Source organism: Suncus etruscus, chromosome 4, assembly GCF_024139225.1.
Source record: "Suncus etruscus isolate mSunEtr1 chromosome 4, mSunEtr1.pri.cur, whole genome shotgun sequence".
In the NCBI taxonomy this organism is placed as follows: domain Eukaryota; kingdom Metazoa; phylum Chordata; class Mammalia; order Eulipotyphla; family Soricidae; genus Suncus; species Suncus etruscus.
Window position 1 is genome coordinate 24347773 of NC_064851.1, and position 19174 is coordinate 24366946.

The following is a 19174-nucleotide window of genomic DNA, read 5'->3' on the forward strand; positions in this document are numbered from 1 at the left end:
ATTAACTATTATTTCTTAGAGATATTCTTCCCCCAACAATCCAATCTGAGTTTTCCAGTCTTCCTCTAACCTACCACACTACTTTACTCTCTTAATCAAATTCATCACAAATATAAACTCATTATTGACTTTCTTTTTCCACTAAAATGCAAGTTTTCCAAGACAATATTTCTAAGACCCAAATAGTGCTTAAAACATAGTAGTACTCAACAAATCATTACAGAATTCACGAATAGTTAAATACTTTCAAATTTGGTTCCCAGTTTTATAACTGCATTCAAATTTGACAGTGGGGAAACAGCAATGCTATTTTAAAATCACAGTTTCAATATCTCCATGGAATAATTTGGTTAATATCACATCCCTTGAAGACAAGGGTTATACCATTGTTCTGTCAAGTCCTAGCACAGTACCTCATATGTAAGTGACATTGAACAAAGTGACAGCTAAATGAAGTGATATCCTGGTTCTTTTGTTTTTGTTTTTGACCCAAACCTGGCAGCACTCAGGGGTTACTCCTGGCTCTACGCTCAGAAATCGCTCCTGGCAGGCGCAGGGGACCATATGGGATGCCAGGATTTGAACCAATGACCTTCTGCATGAAAGGAAAAATGCCTTACCTCTATGCTATATCTCCGGCCCCAATATCTTGGTTCTTAATTCAGATACTGTCAAGATTATTTTATATTATTTTGTTGTTCATAGGTTCAGTAGAACTCCTTTGTATAGAAGTATTGAATCATAATTTTTATTTGAATCATAATTTTTAAAATAAAATGTCTTTAATTAATTAAATTTAGTTTTGTTCCATATAGACATTCTAAAATTAGTATCAAAGGGTGGAGCAAAGGACAGACAGTTTTAAGTGCAATAACTATAAAGGAAATGATTGTTATGGTCTAATTTAAAGGGTAGATCAACATGATTTGGGTTGGTCTGAGACAAAATGACTTCAAGAAATAGGTTTGGCCTTTGAATCCCTACTTGCATCTCAGTGTTCTGTAAATTAAAGCAACAATTATTACCTCATACACTTGTTTGAAGAAAAAGGAAAGAATTTGTGCAAGGGATGATGGATAGGAAGAGAGAGTTTGGCACAATGTTTGGGTCTAAGTAAATTTTTTGCACTAAAGCAACAAATTTTCTATAAGAAAAGTGCTCAGAGTTTAGACAGTTTTTTTTACCGAGAACATTCTGAAGAGATATCAAATATTAGTTTCGTTGTTTCACTAAATAACCTTTGTGAGCCAAGAGACTTAATTATGTGAACCCTCTTCTTTTACAAATGAGAAACAGAGTTCAGAAAAGCAATACAACTTGCCCAAGATGAAAGACAAATTCCTATTTTTAATCTCCAAGGCAATCTGCCATGCTGTTCCTCCCTCCATCATCTTAGTCCCTTTTTGACTCATAACATTTCTCGGCATTCCCAAGAATACTCCAGCAAAAACATATTGACTTACCATTCCCACCACACAACTCAACATTTCCTTCTATTTCTGCACAAAATAGCCTTGTCAACCCTCACCTCACCAATCTTATGCCAAGCTCTGTCCCTCCCTTTTTCAAGAGCAACATTTAAGAAAGAACAGTTGTTTCTTATTAATGCTTCTCCATCTCAATGTTCCTCAGTTCTCAAGACCTCTGACATCCTATTTATCTAATTTATATGGTGACTTAAGTATTAGCAATATATGAAATGAATTAAATTATTTTTAAGGCTTTTAGATACTTTTCACAGTAGTTGAGATAAAAATGACACCAAATACAAAGTTTATTTAAAAGAGCTCAATATTAGACCAAGATTCATAACATACAATAAAGAAATCATTGAGAGAACGCTCCAGGATATGACCTCAGAGGAGTATTCAGTGATTTAACTTTATAGGCAAAGACAAAAAAAAAAACAACTAAAAATAAACCAAAGGAACTAGATCATGCTAAAACTTTTTTATGACAAAACGAAAGCAAAGCATCAAGTTAAAAAATATCCTCCATCAGCTTATAAGGTGCTTTCCTTGTACAGCTGAACTAGGTTCAATCTCCGACACCACATATTGTCCCTTGAGTGATCCCGGAGCATAGAGCCAGGAATAAGTACTGAGTATCAACAGATATAGCCTGCAAACCACGACCACCACCACCACCACCACCACCAATATCACCAACAAAATCTAAGGAATAGAAAAAAAATTTATACTCCATACATCAAATGAAAGCTTAATGTTAATTGTGAAACACTTGCAAATACAATAACAAAACAAAAGCCCCAGCCAAAAAAAAAATGGGGAAAATAGATAAACAGACACTTTTCTGAACAAGACACAAATGAAATAAGAAAGAAAATTTTTGTCACTTATTATAAACAAAATAGAAATCAAAATGACAATGATTGTCATTTCATGAGACACCAATGAGAATGATATTTACAAAAAGAAAAGAGTATAAATGACCGGTACGGGCCCGGAGAGATAGCACAGCGGCGTTTGCCTTGCAAGCAGCCGATCCAGGACCAAAGGTGGTTGGTTCGAATCCCGGTGTCCCATATGGTCCCCTGTGCCTGCCAGGAGCTATTTCTGAGCAAGACAGCCAGGAGTAACCCCTGAGTACTGCCGGGTGTGACCCAAAAACCAAAAAAAAAAAAAAAAAAGAAATGACCGGTACAGGAGAAGGATGTGGTGGAAAAAGAAACCCTCATTCATTACTGTTGGCATGTAGCCTCTGGCACAGCATTTATGGAAAATATTATGGATATTTCTCAAAAAAAAGTCAGACTTGATTTTATAGAGCCTAGCAGCACCACTTTTTGACATCACTCAAGAGCACAAAACATTAATATAAATATATATATGTATATATTTATCCATACACATAAGTTCGTTGCAGCAATAGATTTGGAAACAATCCAGATGTCTAATGACAGATGAGTTGATAAAGTGTAGCATATATGCATAATAAGATACAATGCATCAATAAGAAAATAAAATCTGTACTTCATTGCAACTTGGATGAATCAGGAAGGTATCATGTTAAGCAAAATAAGTCACAGGGAGGACAAACACCATATTATCTCACTCACCTGTGATAAATAGAGAAAAAAAATCCATTGAATGATCATAAACCATTGGCTTTAGGTTACAAAACTGAGAATACCATGCAATGGCTGGAGGTGATAGAGGAAGAAGCAAACTAGAAATGATGTAGGGAGACTGGTGGAGGGTCACTGACAAAGGTGTTGGCAAGAGGTAGTAACTATGTCCACCAAAGCCATAAACATTCAAAGTAACCTAACGTTTTTTTCTTTTATAAAGGTAAGATATCTAAAACCCCCAAACAAAAATGGAAAGGTTCAGCTCAATTTGACTTTCTCTATACCCAGAGCTTCACCCTCAAGGTATTATCCCTTTTATTCACACTCATTAACCCACTCCCTTTCTTTATGCGCTATTCTTCCTTCATGAAGCATCTTTCAAGACTGATCATAAATGACAATGTTTCCAAGAGCCTTTACTTCCCCACTCCACTCCCTACTGAAGAGAGATAAGGTCCCTCTTTAACATTTAACATAAGTAGGGACTTTCCAGAAGTTGGTCTCTACCGCACTTTCCCTTTACAAATGTTACGGGTGATCATTTGCTATGACAAATAAAATATGAGTAGGAAGTCTGTGTGCTAAAACAAGAGAATATCATAACAAAATTTTGCACAAGTTACTTGAGAAGTAGTAAATCATCAATCTTAAAAAAAACCCAATAACTTCTGGGAGAATAAAGAGGTCAAGAAACCTAACTTCTCCTAACTTTTCTTGAAGTCAAGGAATTTGGAACAAAATCTAGTTTTTGCTACATTTATTAAGAGAGGAGAAAAAACCAAAAGAACATTCATTAAAGCAAGACAAACTTGTATGGAAGAAATATTAATATAACCTGGCTCTTAAGAAGTCAAGAGTGAGCTGGGGAGATAGCAAAATAGTAAGTTGTTTTTACCTTGTATGCAGCTGACCTGGGACGAACCCGGGTTCAATTCCCGAATTCGATTCCCTGCATCCCATATGGTTCCCCAAGCCTGTCAGGAGTTATTTCTGAGCACATAATCCAGGAGTATCCCCAAGATGTGCCCCCCTCAAGAGTGAGAGAGAGAAAGAGAGAGAGAGAGAGAGAGAGAGAGAGAGAGAGAGAAGCCATAAGACTGATCATATTTGTTTGTAAGAATGATTGCTTATTTACTGTTCATCCTCCTAATCTGACTGATGAAAGGAGTTATTAGCACACTATGGCTCACTATTTAAGCTACAAAATATAATGCAGGTTGCATAATGCTCAGTGAGAAGTAAAAATCATTCAGAATATGCACAATGCTACTCAGAGATATTCCTTTATTTTTTTATTTTAGAGCCATAAACTTAGCTTTGTGATCAGGGATTATTTTTTTATTCTTTCCTTCCTTCCTTCCTTCCTTCCTTCCTTCCTTCCTTCCTTCCTTCCTTCCTTCCTTCCTTCCTTCCTTCCTTCCTTCCTTCTCTCTCTCTTTCTTTCTCTCTCTCTCTTTCTTTCTCCTTCCTTCCTTCCTTCCTTCCTTCCTTCCTTCCTTCCTTCCTTCCTTCCTTCCTTCCTTCCTTCCTTCCTTCCTTCCTTCCTTCCTTCCTTCCTTCCTTCCTTTCTTTCTTTCTTTCTTTCTTTCTTTCTTTCTTCCCTCCCTCCCTCCCTCCCTCCCTCCCTCCCTCCCTCCCTCCCTCCTTCCCTCCTCCCTCCCTCCCCCTCCCTCCCTCCCTCCTTCCCTCCCCCCTCCCTCCCCCTCCCTCCCTCCTTCCTCCCTCCCTCCCTCCCTCCCTCCCTCCCTCCCTCCCTCCCTCCCTCCTTCCTTCCTTCCTTCCTTCCTTCCTTCCTTCCTTCCTTCCTTCCTTCCTTCCTTCCTTCCTTCCTTCCTTCCTTCCTTCCTTCCTTCCTTCCTTCCCACATCCAGCAGCTCACCGGGGTTACTCCTGGCTACAAGTTCAGAAATCGCTCCTGGCTTGGAGGACCATAAGGGATGCTGGGGATTGAACCTGCGTCCTTTTTGGGTCAGCCACGTGAAAGGCAAATTGCCCTACCAAGGGATTATTCTTGATAAGGGCTTGAGAGACCATATGCAGTGCTAGGGATCAAGCCCAGTTTAGTCACATGCAAGATAAGTACCCATTATACTATCCACTGTACTATCTCTCTGGCCCTGTTATTAACTTCTTGGTACACATAACTATGAGAGTCAATCTAGATCACCTGCATCTCACCAGGATGAACAGAGCAGCAGGCACAAGGCAAGAATTCAGTGATGGTTTGATTGGATAGAAGAATACATAATCTAAGACTTTGTATATCTGCCCCTCCTTCTTGTATATAATAGAATATGTCCAACAGGGATGATTTGATATATTTTGAATCATAGGAAGTTAGAACTGAAAAGAAGGTTAGAGTTGATCATTGTTTTCTCTAATTGATAAGGAAATGGCTAAACAGAAAAATAAAGTTACTTCTATCATGTGATGGAAAGACCAAAACTACAATTTAGCTCTTCACTCCTCCAGTAGCTTATTCTTGACATGTTCTCATAAGCTTCTTCAACCTCTTCCAGTTATCTCAGTAAACAGAGGAATCTTTAGTACTCACTAGCTATAAAGTTGTTGACACACTGTCCTCGTCTATTTGAGAATACCTAAATATATTTAGACATAAATGTACATGTACATGATACTTGACCAAACAAGGGAGTGAGAAAACTTGATATCAAGAGTGCAATGAAAGCCCCATTGTAAGTCTTGTGTGTTCTCCACAATTTCATTTTGTTTGATATAATCTCATCATTTTACATGTTAGCTATATATATATATATACATATATATATATATCTTCAAGTGTTTATGAATAGTACCATAGTCTGAATCACAGAAAATGAAAAATATTCAGAAAGAGGCACAACAATGTAAATTAACCCCTTTGGTAATTGTAAAAAAATTATTAAGAATAATATTTTTAAATTATACCTGGTGTTGGAAGCATCAATAAAGGTTAAAATCAATGATCTTCCTATTATGTTTTTATTTGTGTTTGTTTTACTTTTGTAGTGTTACCAAACAAGACTTGTAAACTAGAAATGCTCCTTAGCATAGGATTTATCTTGTACTTACATGACTTACCTAAACTAATCATTAATTTACTTTTTTTCTAATAGCATTGAAGTATGGAAAGTCAAGTATCCACTTCCTTTTCTGTCACTATCTTTTATTTTTGTATTTATTCTTCTTCAAATGCTATCATAAAAAATTAGTAGTAGTTAAAAAAAACACATAGATAGTGAATAAGTTCCAGTATCAACCATTTAAATATCCTACTTATAAATCCTGCCTAAGATAATGTCTGGGACAGACACTGGATGAAAAAAAATACTTTGTGCTATTATATATTGCAAATAGCATTATTGACTTTTCAGAACCTGGTTAAACTCTGCTTCTCACACTTTGATCTGATTAAAGGTTGTGTGAACTCAATTTTGGACTATGTTTGAGGTAGAGATTGTGATAAGTTTCAAGATTTCTCATCATCTGGGACTAACTAAGGGCAACTAAGGTTTAGGCTCTACCCTTATGAAGTTTGTAGTAATTGAATGTACACTTAATTCCTTTCAACATTTATGTGAAGACAGGTCACAAAAATTCAAGAAAACACTTTGATAAAAAGAGAGAGTATGTATGAGCTGGAGGTAGCACAGTGGGTAGGGTGTTTGCCTTACATGCACTGACCCAAGTTTGATCCTTGGCATCCATATGGTCCCCATAACCTGCCAAGAGTAATCCACAAGCATTTCTGGGTATGGTCCAAAACAAATCCAACAAACAAAACAAAAAAAGGATGCATTCTAGTCCTGATGCAGAGTTTTTCAGTGTACCAGAGAGGAAATGCACCTTCAGATTTAAAGAGAAAGGGAAGATTCAATCCAGCACTTTTCAGATTTAGAGTTAACTGGCAACTGTTAGGGAAAAAGGATTCCAAGGCTGAAAGAATGCAGGAGAGAGTAGGAGGGATGAATTATAGTACCTTATAAAAATTTATGTGTATGCGGTTTATCATTTATTTTATTTTGTTTTTTTTAAAAGTCACATATTCCATCATATCCCTCCCTGCCCCTTAGTAAATCTTAACTGATTAAGCTGTGAAACATCACTTGTCTCTTTTCTCTAGTGGCTTGGGAGAAAGGTGTATCTGATCATAAGAAGTCAACATTATTTAGTGAAACATCACTGTAGGATTCCTAAGATGTAAAAAACACTCTTGATTATTTTTCAAACACACACTAATTCTGTGAAATGGATCTCAGTAGGAGTTTTCAGACTTTCTGTGCACGCACACAAGTAGTTCACAAAGCTATCAAGTGAGTTGCTTAAATTATCTAATTATTTATGTGATGATATCAGACTGTCTTTTTTTCAGACTGTCTTTTGATGTTGTTAGAAGGCTATTCAATTAATAAGCGTATTTTGAGCATATCTTCAACAGCTATCAATAATGATAGTTCCAGGGTTGGAGAATATCCAATGCACAAGACAAATATTTTACCTGGTGTCAGAAGAACAAAAAGTCAATTACCTAATTGACTAATAAAGAGTGGCTAAAACTTTGATAGGGGATTATTGGGTATGTGCTACTAATGGGATTAAAGGGTAAAATCATACACCCATACAATGAGAAGGCTTCTTTAACAAAATGAATTCTGGTTTAAGATTTTTGTCAATCCCAAAAAAAAAAAAAAAAAAAAAGGGCCCGGAGAGATAGCACAGCGGTGTTTGCCTTGCAAGCAGCCGATCCAGGACCAAAGGTGGTTGGTTCGAATCCCGGTGTCCCATATGGCTCCTGTGCCTGCCAGGAACTATTTCTGAGCAGACAGCCAGGAGTAACCCCTGAGCACCGCCGGGTGTGGCCCAAAAACCAAAAAAAAAAAAAAAAAAAAAAAAATTTGTCAATCCAAAGTGTTTGGTTGTTTGGCAACTATTGTTGAATGGCTAAGAGGATAGTCTGAGGCTAAGACATGTTCTGAATTAACAGAACAGAAACAAAGAATATGTCCAATTTCTTGAGCCTGTAGTTGGTCTTAAGGCAGGATGCTTCATGGGTAGGGACACCCTGTTTTTTTTTAGGCCAAGTGTATTTCCTTTCTAATTTCCCCCAACATTTGCTGTGCCTATGCAAAAACAAACAAACTGCAACCCCCCTTTTATTTAATTTTATTTTTATCTTCTAGTAGGGGCTCCCACCTTTTTCAAAGAACCTTAGAACATGAATTATTTTATTTTACCTCATATTGAGAAAAAAAAAGAGGATGGGGGCTAGAGGCAAAGTGGTCTCAGGTGCATTGATGGAGTTACCACAAAGATTGGTGAGCAAAGTCAGAGAATAACTACAACAACAATTATCATTACAATGGTAGTGAGTGAGAGAAATAGAAGATAGACAGGGGGAATGGGGACATTGGTGGAAGGAAAGTTGCACTGGTGAAGGGGAGTGTACTTTTTCATGACTGAAACCCAACTACAAACATGTTTGTAATCATGATGCTTAAATAAATTTTTTAATTAAAAGTAAACAAAAAGGACAAAACTAAATATCCAAGCCAAAGTCAATGACAATAAAACCAAGAGGCCTTAACTTTAACATCTAAACTTAAATGGCCTGTTATACTGACAGGCCTTGGGGGCAGAGAGAAAGAGAAGAAAAAGAGGCAGGCAGAGGAGAGGGTAAAGGAAAAGGTGGGAGGGAAAATGAGGAAACTGGTGGAGGGAAATGTGCACTGGTGAAAGGTGTTGGACATTTTATGACAGAAATTCAGTCATGAACAACTTTGTAACTGTGTATCTCATGGTGATTCCATTAAATGTTGTGTATAAATAAATCAGAAAAAAAATATATAAAACAAAAAGGAATATGATGGTAACTAAAATACAAACTCTTATTCACTTCTATGAAAAGGAACTGAGGAAGTTCTGGAACTTGACATTATAATGTTGATTTTAGACTTGTGAATGGGATGCAAACAAGAGAAATGAAAACCAATGGATTATAAAAACACTGCACAAATGTAAGGGGACATTAGGGAGGATTTCCTGAAAATTGATCTATGAGACTCATTATTACTCATCATTACCCAGATAAATCAATCTGTTATAAATATTTTTTTTTTTCAGTCTTTAGGCCACACTCAGAGGCACTCACAGGTAACCCTGGCTCTGTGTTCAGAAATTACTCCTGACCAGTTCAGGGAACCATATGGAATACCGAGGATCGAACCAGGGTCGGCTGCATGCAAAGCAAATATCTACCCACTGTGTTCTTGCTCCTGCCTTGTTACAAATGCTTTTTGCACATATTCATGACTATAATTCTCAGAAAACCAAACCTATGGAAACTTTCATAATTTAATTATATACCTTTGTTGTTCTTTTTAAAAGAGAAAGGCCAATAAGTCACAATTCTGGGCCATCTGAATTTCTTCAAATATCATGATTTAAGAACTGTTTAATTCTTGGCTCTCTCTGATAAACTCATAATAAAACATATTTAATTTGTTAGCTCTATTTTATGTCATTCATTTTTTTATATTGGCCTCTGATGATATCATTTAAATAATCCACCACCACTATGTATATAGTGTTCAAAAGCCCTTATCACTCAGGAGCTCTCCTCTTACTATAAATAATTTTGCACACAGTTCCACTTCCAAATCTCCCTTACTGGTTCATTGAATCAGGATTTTCCAAGAAAGAGAAACTAAGAATAATATAAATTTAAAAAAAATCTTAGATATTAGCAGTTTTACCTCTTCACGTTAGAAATCTATGTTAGAGTGGCTACTAAGACTAGAATTTCTGTCCTAAATTGCTAAACAAGCAAACAGACAACAACGACAAACTGAAAATATACTGAGTCATATGCACTGAATCAGAAATATGTTTCAAATATTTTTTGTACTTGAGTTGTTGGTTTGATACCATATTAAGTAAATGTGGATTAAGATGCAATGCATGTAAAAATTCTTAGCACAATGAATAGGACCTAGAATATTGGTATGAAAATTTGTTGAGCTAATCACTCCATTACTATTATCACTACTATTTCCTAAACAATGTCACTAACTTTTTTCTTCTCTGACTCATCCTTTCTCATTGTGCTACCCCTAGGCTTTAACTATCCATAAAAACAGTAACTGATCTCACTTTTTCACATCTCCTCCCCAAATATACTCACATGAAAGTTCTACCAAGCTTTTTAAAAAATCTTTCTCCCCTAGTAAAACAAAACAAAACACAAATAGAGATACTGGCAGAGAATATTCCTCATTCTGCTTTCATTCTAGCTCCTTCATTTTGACCCCAGGAACCTTTCCAAGAAGCCATTTCTCCCAAGACACCAGTGAACAGGCTCTAGTTTATTCAAGCTGGCTTCCTGGGCCAAACTCCTCTCAGTTTCAATGCCAAGCAATGCTTGACCCTTCATCCTAGAAGCTTACTCCAGCAAATATAGAGACAAAACCATTTATTACATCACATCAGGTACTGGTCTTTACTTGTTTCATTCACAAATGTGGCAGTTTTGCTTTTCAAAAAGAATCATAATTAAATGATACATTTTTGATATCTTAAAGTTGTGATTATATATATACATGTGTGTATAAATATATATACATCTTTGGGGGGACTGTGCCCAGCTATGCCCATGATTTAGTCCTGAATCTATGCTCAGAGATCACTCCTGGTAGTGTTCAGAAGATTATAATGGATAAAACATGGGAATCAAACTAGGGCTGGCCACATTTAAGGCAGGTAGTCTAGCCACTGTGCTCTCTCTGTGGCCCACATTCATTTATATTTTTATATACAGAGCTATAAAAAGTCTTTCTACAGTAGAGAACACAACCACCACTGGGAAGAAGGGGCACTGGCACAATGGAGACAGGGCAGTAGTAGCCTTAGTACAATTGGAGGATGTTTTCTCTTTGTTCATTTAAGAAGGAAAATTTCCAAGTGGTGTGTGTGCAGGAATGGAGTGGCAACTGAGACTCATTTTTATCTGCAAAGGAGATAATTGGCAAATAACATGGGAAGCTTTGTCAGTTAAAATCATATCACTCTTCATAGCCCATGCTACTGATCTAAGAGAGAATAGAAGGGTTAAGGCACTTGCCTTTCATATAGTTAACACTAATTTGATTCTCAGAACTATATATATTTCCCGATCACTGCTGGAGTCATCTATGAACACAGCACCAAGAGTAAGCCCTGAACATCACTGAATGTCCTCCCACAGTCCCATACATCCCCCCAAAAAAACCCAAAGTGTGTATTATTATACAAAACCACTATCAAAATACCAATATCCCTGCACCATGTCCATTCACTACCCTTTTCTCTGATTATCCCTTTTGCTATAATGACCACATGCCCTGTAGTTTTGTTTTGGTTTGGTTTTGCTATCATTTTGTCCATTTACTTGTTTTTTAGGGGCCACAAATTGATGCTCAAGTTGGATTTATGCTGTACTTGGAAGTGTGGCATGCTATACTGGGTACAAAATTCAGCACCTATCATGTGTTAGGTATGCACTTTACAACTTGAGTTATGGCCCTTGGGACAAACCTGGAAGTGCTCAGGAATTACTCCTGGTTCTATGTTCAGAGGTTTCTCCCTACAGTGCTGAAAAACCATGTGGTCTTAGGAATTAAACCAAAGCCTCCTTTATGCAAATAAGTGGGAGAGAGAATTCAACAAACTGAGCTCTTTCCCCAGCTTCTCCCAGGCTAATTTTGAGTAAGTCTATTCAATAACTTTTTTCTTATGATACCTAAATTGTATTATAAGAAAGTATAAAAGAACTAGAAACCACTGAATCATCTCAATTCTATATTTTTGTTTTGTTTTGTTTATTTTTTGACCAAAATTAGCAGTGTTTGAGTTGGTAGGTTATTCTTGGCTCTGAGCTCAGGAATCATTCTGGAAGGCTTGGGAGATGACATAGAGTGCTGGGGATGAAACCCAGGTTGGCTGCACTATCTACTATACTATCAATCCTGCTCCAAAATAATCTCAATTTTTATAAGAAATTATAGAATATTTCCCACAATGTCAATTGATATGTGTAATCATTTTTCTTGTAGCAATATTCTGAACAGAAAGAGCAAAAGCCATATGAGCAAAAATTGTATACTCATTTATGCTACTAAACAACATTACATGAACAAAATTACTATCACATATATTTATCATATATAGTTATATGTAAAACAAGTTTCATATGTCTAAATACAGCAACATTATCTTCTTTTTTTTTCTCTTTTTGATTTTTGGGTCACACCTGGCAGTGCTCAGGGGTTACTCCTGGCTCCATGCTCAGAAATCACTCCTGGCAGGCTTGGGGGACCATATGGGATGCCAGGATTTGAACCAATGACCTTTTGCATGGAAGGCAAACACCTTACCTTCATGCTATCTCTCCGGCCCAGAAATATCTTCTTTAATTGAAGTTTTCTGTTTATATTTGTGGCTATTGGGTAGGGAACTTGAGGATTCAAGATGAAAGCCAATGAGAGCTATTTTTTAAACCTCATTTTTAAGTTATTTTATTTACTGTTTTTAGGATCACTACATTAGTAGCCAACTTCCACCTGTTTGAGAAGTGCTATGTTTTATGAAAGTATAAAATGTATTCACGGCTTATTTTGAACCATACCCTTAAGTTATTCCTTCTTTTTGAAAACTTGGCTATCATGTCAAAAAAATAACTGAACATTTTGATGAGTGTAGCTCATAAATAATAAAATGCTAATAGCAAGTGGTCTTGGATGTATTGGCAGGGAAATAAATAAGGACAGAACTAAACATCAAGCCAAGGGACCTAAACTTTAACAATTTAAACTAAAAGGGTCCTGTTATAGAGCCAGGGTGCTGAGGGTGGTGGGGTAGGATGCACTCTGGGTCTATTGGAGGAGAAAGGTTGACACTGGTTGTGGGAATGGCTCACTGTATATCTGAAATTCAACTATGAAGAACTCTGTAGATCAAAATTGTTTCAATAAAATAAAATTAAAAAAATACTGCTAATAAAGCATCAAATGGATTGCAGTACTGAGACAAACAGCTAATTCCAACAAACTTTGATGTCTCACGTAAAGTTACAAAGAACTGGTGATTATTATGTAACATCACTTAATATATATATTATATATTATTATATATAATATATAATATATATAATTAATATATATATTAATATATAATTTTCACTTAATATTAAGTAAATTCTCACTTAAATTCACAAATTTTGCCAAAGCTTTAGAAAAAAATTTAAAGTTGGGACCTTGCATGGGCCATCCCCACTTTGATTCTTTATATCCCATATGGTTCTCTGAGTTCCAAGGCATTTTAGGTGTTATCCCTGTGCACAGAGCCAGGAATAAATCTTGAGTTCTATTGGGTATGGACACCCAAATAAATACATTTTTTATGTTAAAAGAAAAACAAAGATGTTTATTGCACTTAGACAAACATTTATGGCTATCATGTAGTTGGACTTGATAGAGTTTGGCACATTTTATTAATGTAGTAAATCTCCATTGAAAGTTTTCTGAGTGTTATAATTTAATATTTGAAATTGCCTTCAGAGATAAGATATTTAGTGTCTTTCTAGTCATTTGGTGTTTGAATTATTTATTTTCATAAATAATAAAATGTATCCTATTTCCAACTCAACAAAAGCTAATACACAAAATATTTTACTAGAATAAGAGAGAAAAAAAGACATAAAATTATTTTTGAAAAAGATACCATGGAGATAAAGCATTTGCCTTTCATGCATAAGGATGGTGGTTTGAATCCTGGCATCCCATCCCATATGGTACCTGGTGCCTGCCAGGGGCGATTTCTGAGCATAGAGCCAGGAGTAACTCCTGAGTGCTGCCAGGGGTGTGACCCAAAAACCAAAAAAAAAAAAAAAAAAAAAAAAGAGAGAGAGAGAGAGAATAATCTCTGACTTTTGCATTAATACAGGAAAATAAATTTACTATGTTCTAGTGTTTTTATTCTTATGATTCGCTAATTTATTAAGAAAGCAATTTTGCCAGTTCCTTTCCTTTGAAATAATTCCAACTTTGTACTGTAGATTCTTCTGAAGATATCTGGAGATTTCATTTCAGCAATGTACAAAACAGAAGATAGAATAATTTCCTTCAGTTTAAAAAGTGTCTATTTTGAAAACCATGAATTTCTCCTCTTTAGTTTGCTTACAGGTTGATTTCTTAAAATGCTAACTGTAATATGTTCTCAGATGTATTTAGACAAGCAAAAGTATTGACACCAATAAAGTATCTGATCACAAACTAATAAAAATATTATTTGAATGACAATGCTCATTTAACTTAAATAAAAACTAGTTCCAAACGGTATTCAAAGAATGATCTTGGACATCCTAAAAAGCACAATAATTTTCATAAATACTCTAAATTCCTCTTCATTACCTCGTGCTCAAATATCCAAATCAAAAGTTTCAGGATAAAAGTAAGTTTATATTAATTTTATATTTTATATATTAATTTTTTTCTATTTACAAAACCCCTGCCTATCTGAACAGTTATGGGCAACCATTTATTTAAATTACTCTAGTGAGTTTTTTTTTCATATATAGAATGTGTGAGTAAAACGAACTAAAAAATGTGGGATTAAAATAACAAGTGTGAGGGCCTGGAGAGATAGCACAGCGGCGTTTGCTTTGCAAGCACCTTATCCAGGACCAAAAGTGGTTGGTTCGAATCCCAGTGTCCCATATGGTCCCCCGTGCCTGCCAGGAGCTATTTCTGAGCAGACAGCCAGGAGTAACCCCTGAGCAATGCGGGGTGCGGCCCAAAAACAAAAACAAAAACAAAATAAAATAAAATAACAAGTGTGAAAAATTCAGATATGCAGTCTTTAATGTAATACTAGTGACTACATTTTAGGACTATTTAACATTTAGAATTTTTTTCTTTTATACTGGGAGATCATCTCCAGATTTTATTTCTCAATCACAAAGTGAGTATGTCTAAAATCAGTGCTAGTTTGATATCATGCTGGTGACACTGGCTGACATTCTAGGCCCTGAAATCGTGACCAGACTGCAACTTGTGAGCAGTTAGAGCCCAACATGACCCTCCTTTTCACTTTATGTCACTGCTCTGAAGTCAACACTTTGGTTCTAAATCCATGGTATCATTTCAATACAGGTATTTTTGCAATGCCTGTTTTGTCAAATAAATGTAAGAGGGAAAAGGAACTGTTATTTTATTCTTAAAAGCTAGAGATTTAAAATGATACCTAGCTAAGAACATATGACAAGATTAAGAGATTATGGAATATATGCATAATAAATACTTCTTAGCTATAAGAAAACACAAAATAATTCAGTATCCTGTCATGTGGATGGATCCTGAGAGTATCTAGCTGAATAAAGTTAATTAAGAAATGATACAGGAGCCGAAGAGATAGCATGAAGGTAGGGCGTTTGCCTTCCATGCAGAAGGACTGTGGTTCAAATCCCGGCATCCCATATGGTCCCCCGTGCCTGCCAGGGGCGATTTCTGAGTGCAGAGCCAGGAGTAATCCCTGAGCAAAGCTGGGTGTGACCCAAAAACAAAAAACAAAATAACAAAACAAAATAAAACAAACAAAAAAAAAAGAAACGAACAAATACAGATGATACCACAAATAGGAAGGGAATAACAAATAGTTACATATAACAAAACCTGAGAACTGGTCTACAGAACTGATTTTTACCATCATTTTACCATCGTGGGAACATGAGGGGAGAGGACACTGAGACAATGGTGGTGGAAGAGAAGAGACACTCCAGTGGCAAATGTGGTTTAAGAAGGCTATATGCATGAAACCTTGTCATTAATATATTGTAAAACATGGTCATTAAATAAAATTTCAAAAATAAATAAAAAAATTAAGAAATGGAGCTATATCTGGTATCCAATATCAGTGTTCTTACAGCCACTGAATTTAAATTTAACCATTTAAAAATGGTTAAAATAGCAAGTACTATGTTTGGAAGTCCATTACTGTAAAGTGTTGCTTTACTGTAACCAAAATTGGCAATAACAACATAAAACCCTTCTGGGTGGGTTCTTGAGCCTTCAAGTTTTTAAACAATTGCCTAATACATTTCTAGATCTGATATATAACCAGTTGAAACCTAGAAAGTGGTCAGGTCCTTCTTTGTGTAACATGAAATGTTAGGCTTGGTAACCTGGGACCTAATTCACCAGAAATTAATTAGTAAACGGCCCTGTCCCAAGCAATCTCTAGCTAGAAGAGTCACAGAAGAAAACATTGAAAAGTGCAATAATGGAAAAACTGGTAGCCAGTGTAAGCCAAGCTCTTAGAAACATAGTTTGTTTCCTGGATATGTGTTCTTGTCAAAAGCTGGAGAAAATTGAAACTGCCACCACCCAACCCAGGATTAACATTGCCCCCAGCCCTGCATTGCTGTCAAAAGGGCAGGCAATGGCTGATCCAGGGAGTTACTAGATTTGAAGGTTCCCCCTGACTGTTGGTCCAAGATCTTACAGGGCCTAGAGAAGTGCCAAGACTCTCTGGACTATCCTGCCACCAAATCAAGAGTGAACCTGCAAAGGGCTTCAAGCTGCTCAGGGAGAATGTGTAGTGGCTCAGAAGGGGCAAGAGAGTTGAGCTGATCCTCAGGTGGCAGATTACTTCTGCAAATCGATCATGACCCGGCATTTGAAAGATATTCGAAATGAGAAGAAAAGTAACAACACTGCTTGCTCATGCCATGCTGCTCCCAGTATACCCAGAAACAAAAATAAACTGGATTGTTATGTGAATGGATCTGGAGAGTAGGTAGCTGATTGAAATTAATTAAGACACGAACAGATGCAGATTGATTCCACATATAGGAAGTGAATAACAAATAGTCACAGGTAACAAGTCTGTGTTCTCTCTCGAATGCTTATCGCATGTGCTTGTCTATGTGTCTTTCCCACTCAGAAGAAGCCCGTGTTCACTTTCCAACAGGTACTTGTCTTTCTCTTCCCTCACATCTTTCTAGAAAAGTTTCAATAAAAAACTTTCACCAAAACCAAACAAAAGTGAGTGAGTGTGTGTGTGTGTGTGTGTGTGTGTGTGTGTGTGTGTGTGTGTGTGTGCATATAGAAATATAAAGATACTTGGGTATCTTCCTCCCAAGAGCCCTCTGTGCCTTGCTTTCACAACCAGAGTTGAATGGCACTTACAAAAGTGCTCATCAAGTGAGGAAAGTCAACTTTGAATTCCAAGCAAAGCTGCTCCTGGCCAGTAAAGGCTCTGGAGCTGCAAAGGCACCCCTCCCTCTCTAGAGAGACTCCTCTGGCTGGCATGCACGCACACCCACCCTGTTCTTCCCCTGGCTTGGCAGCTACCTACCAGCAAGGGAGACCAGCAGACAGACAGCACGCACATGATCCCCATGAGCTGGATGGCCGTCTCGGTAGTGATCCGTCCCCACTGGGCGCTGGACTGCGACGCTGTGGCCTTGGCTCGACAGCGGGACACCAGGGCCTTGATGGTGGCCAGATTGCACGCGAAGGTGACAGCCAGCGCCAAGAGCCCCAAGAAGGCAAAGGTGGAGGCAAAGAACAAGTTGCCCCAGTGGTGCGGAGAGCTGGTGCCGTTGCCCCTTCCCCCGGTGCTGATGAAGCACCAGGTCCCGGGCCACTGGATGGTGTACTGACCCACGCCCACCACGGGCAGCAGCGCGAAGGCCAGCACGGCCAGCCACACGGCCAGCAGCACCACGCGCGTGGCGCGCGTCTTCATGTGGCTCGCGTACCAGTGCGGCGCGCGGATGGCCAGCGCCCTCTCCACGGCCATGGCGCTGGCGATGAAGAGCGACGACAGCCCGAAGACGGTCATGGTGAGGCCGAAGAAAGTGCACAGCCTGCCCGACGGGTCGAGCTGCTCCCAGCGCTGTTTGGACAGGTACACGACGATGACCACGGGGCTGGTGAGGAGCTGCCCCACCAGGTCGGTGAGCGCCAGCCAGCCGATGCACAGCAGGAACGACTTCTTGCGCTTGCTCTCCCGACGCCGGTAGCTCCGCGACACCAGCAGCATGGCCAGCGCGTTGCCCACGAAGCCCGTGAGCAGCATGGTGATCGGGAAGGCGACGGACACGGAGCCGCAGTTCTCCCCGCGCCCGGGCGCACGCGTCAGGTTGCCCCACGCCTCGGAGGAGGGGGACCCGTTCTGGGCCCACATGTCGGGGGAAGAGTGGTTGAGGCGCGTGCAGAAGGGGAAGCTGCCCCCGGGACCCCGTGTTTCCTTCATGTTGCTTTCGAGGTGACGGAGGACTCGAGCCTGGAAAGCAGCAGCACCAGCAGCAGCAGCGGCGGCAACGGGGGCTGGCACCGGGGATGCGGTTGGCAGCGAACGTTAGAGGCGGCGACCCGGGCTGGGGCAAAGGCGGTGCACCAGCCCTCCATGGCACCGCTGCCTCCTTGAGTTAGGTGCCCGCGCGGCAGGCAGTCACAGCCTGCTGCAGGGCTTGGCGGCACCCACCGGGAAGCCTCCAGCTCCGGGGCGCGCGGGGGCTGGCCCGGGGCTCCTATAAGGCCTATAAGGTGGGCGGGGCGCCTGCGGCGTGGGCGTGAGTGGGGTGGAAGGGGAGGGAGATGCAGAAGACACCGAGCGCCTCCAGGCTGCTGCTGCAGGACCACAGCTGGCTCCCACTTTCTGCCTGAGCTGAGAATAATATCCCCAGGAAGACTTTTTCGAAGGTCCCTGTACCCGGCCAGAAGAAGGGGTGATGCTCGGTCAGGCAGGCTCCACTTGTCTTCCAGTTCTGTGCCAGAAGAGATCTTGTGGGTGGCAGAGGTTAAAATCTCTCACTAGACTTCCCTCACCCCGGAAAAGTTGCCAAGAACAACCTGAGCGTCTCTGCTCCCTCCTCATCCAACTCTAAAATAAGAGGCAGATAGTTTACCTAGGATTCTTTTGTGTCTCTGGCAAGTGAAGTTCGCAGACCCTGCATCATCATCACCCCACTGCAATTTAGGCAGAAACGATCCTTTGTGACGAGCATGTAGGCTCAGAATTCTAGACCAGACGTGTGTCTGTTGATTA

At 38.9% G+C, this 19174-nt stretch overlaps 1 protein-coding gene across 2 annotated transcripts in view; it reads right to left on the reverse strand.

Annotated features, from left to right (window-relative positions):
- Positions 1-18379, reverse strand: part of PTGER3 (prostaglandin E receptor 3) — an 80247-nt gene extending 61868 nt beyond the window's left edge. For both annotated transcript variants that reach the window (XM_049772058.1, XM_049772057.1), the window contains exon 1: positions 17477-18379. In XM_049772058.1, the coding sequence (XP_049628015.1) occupies positions 17477-18379 (903 nt within the window). The remainder of the gene's footprint in view (positions 1-17476) is intronic.
- Positions 18380-19174: the final 795 nt, after the last annotated feature.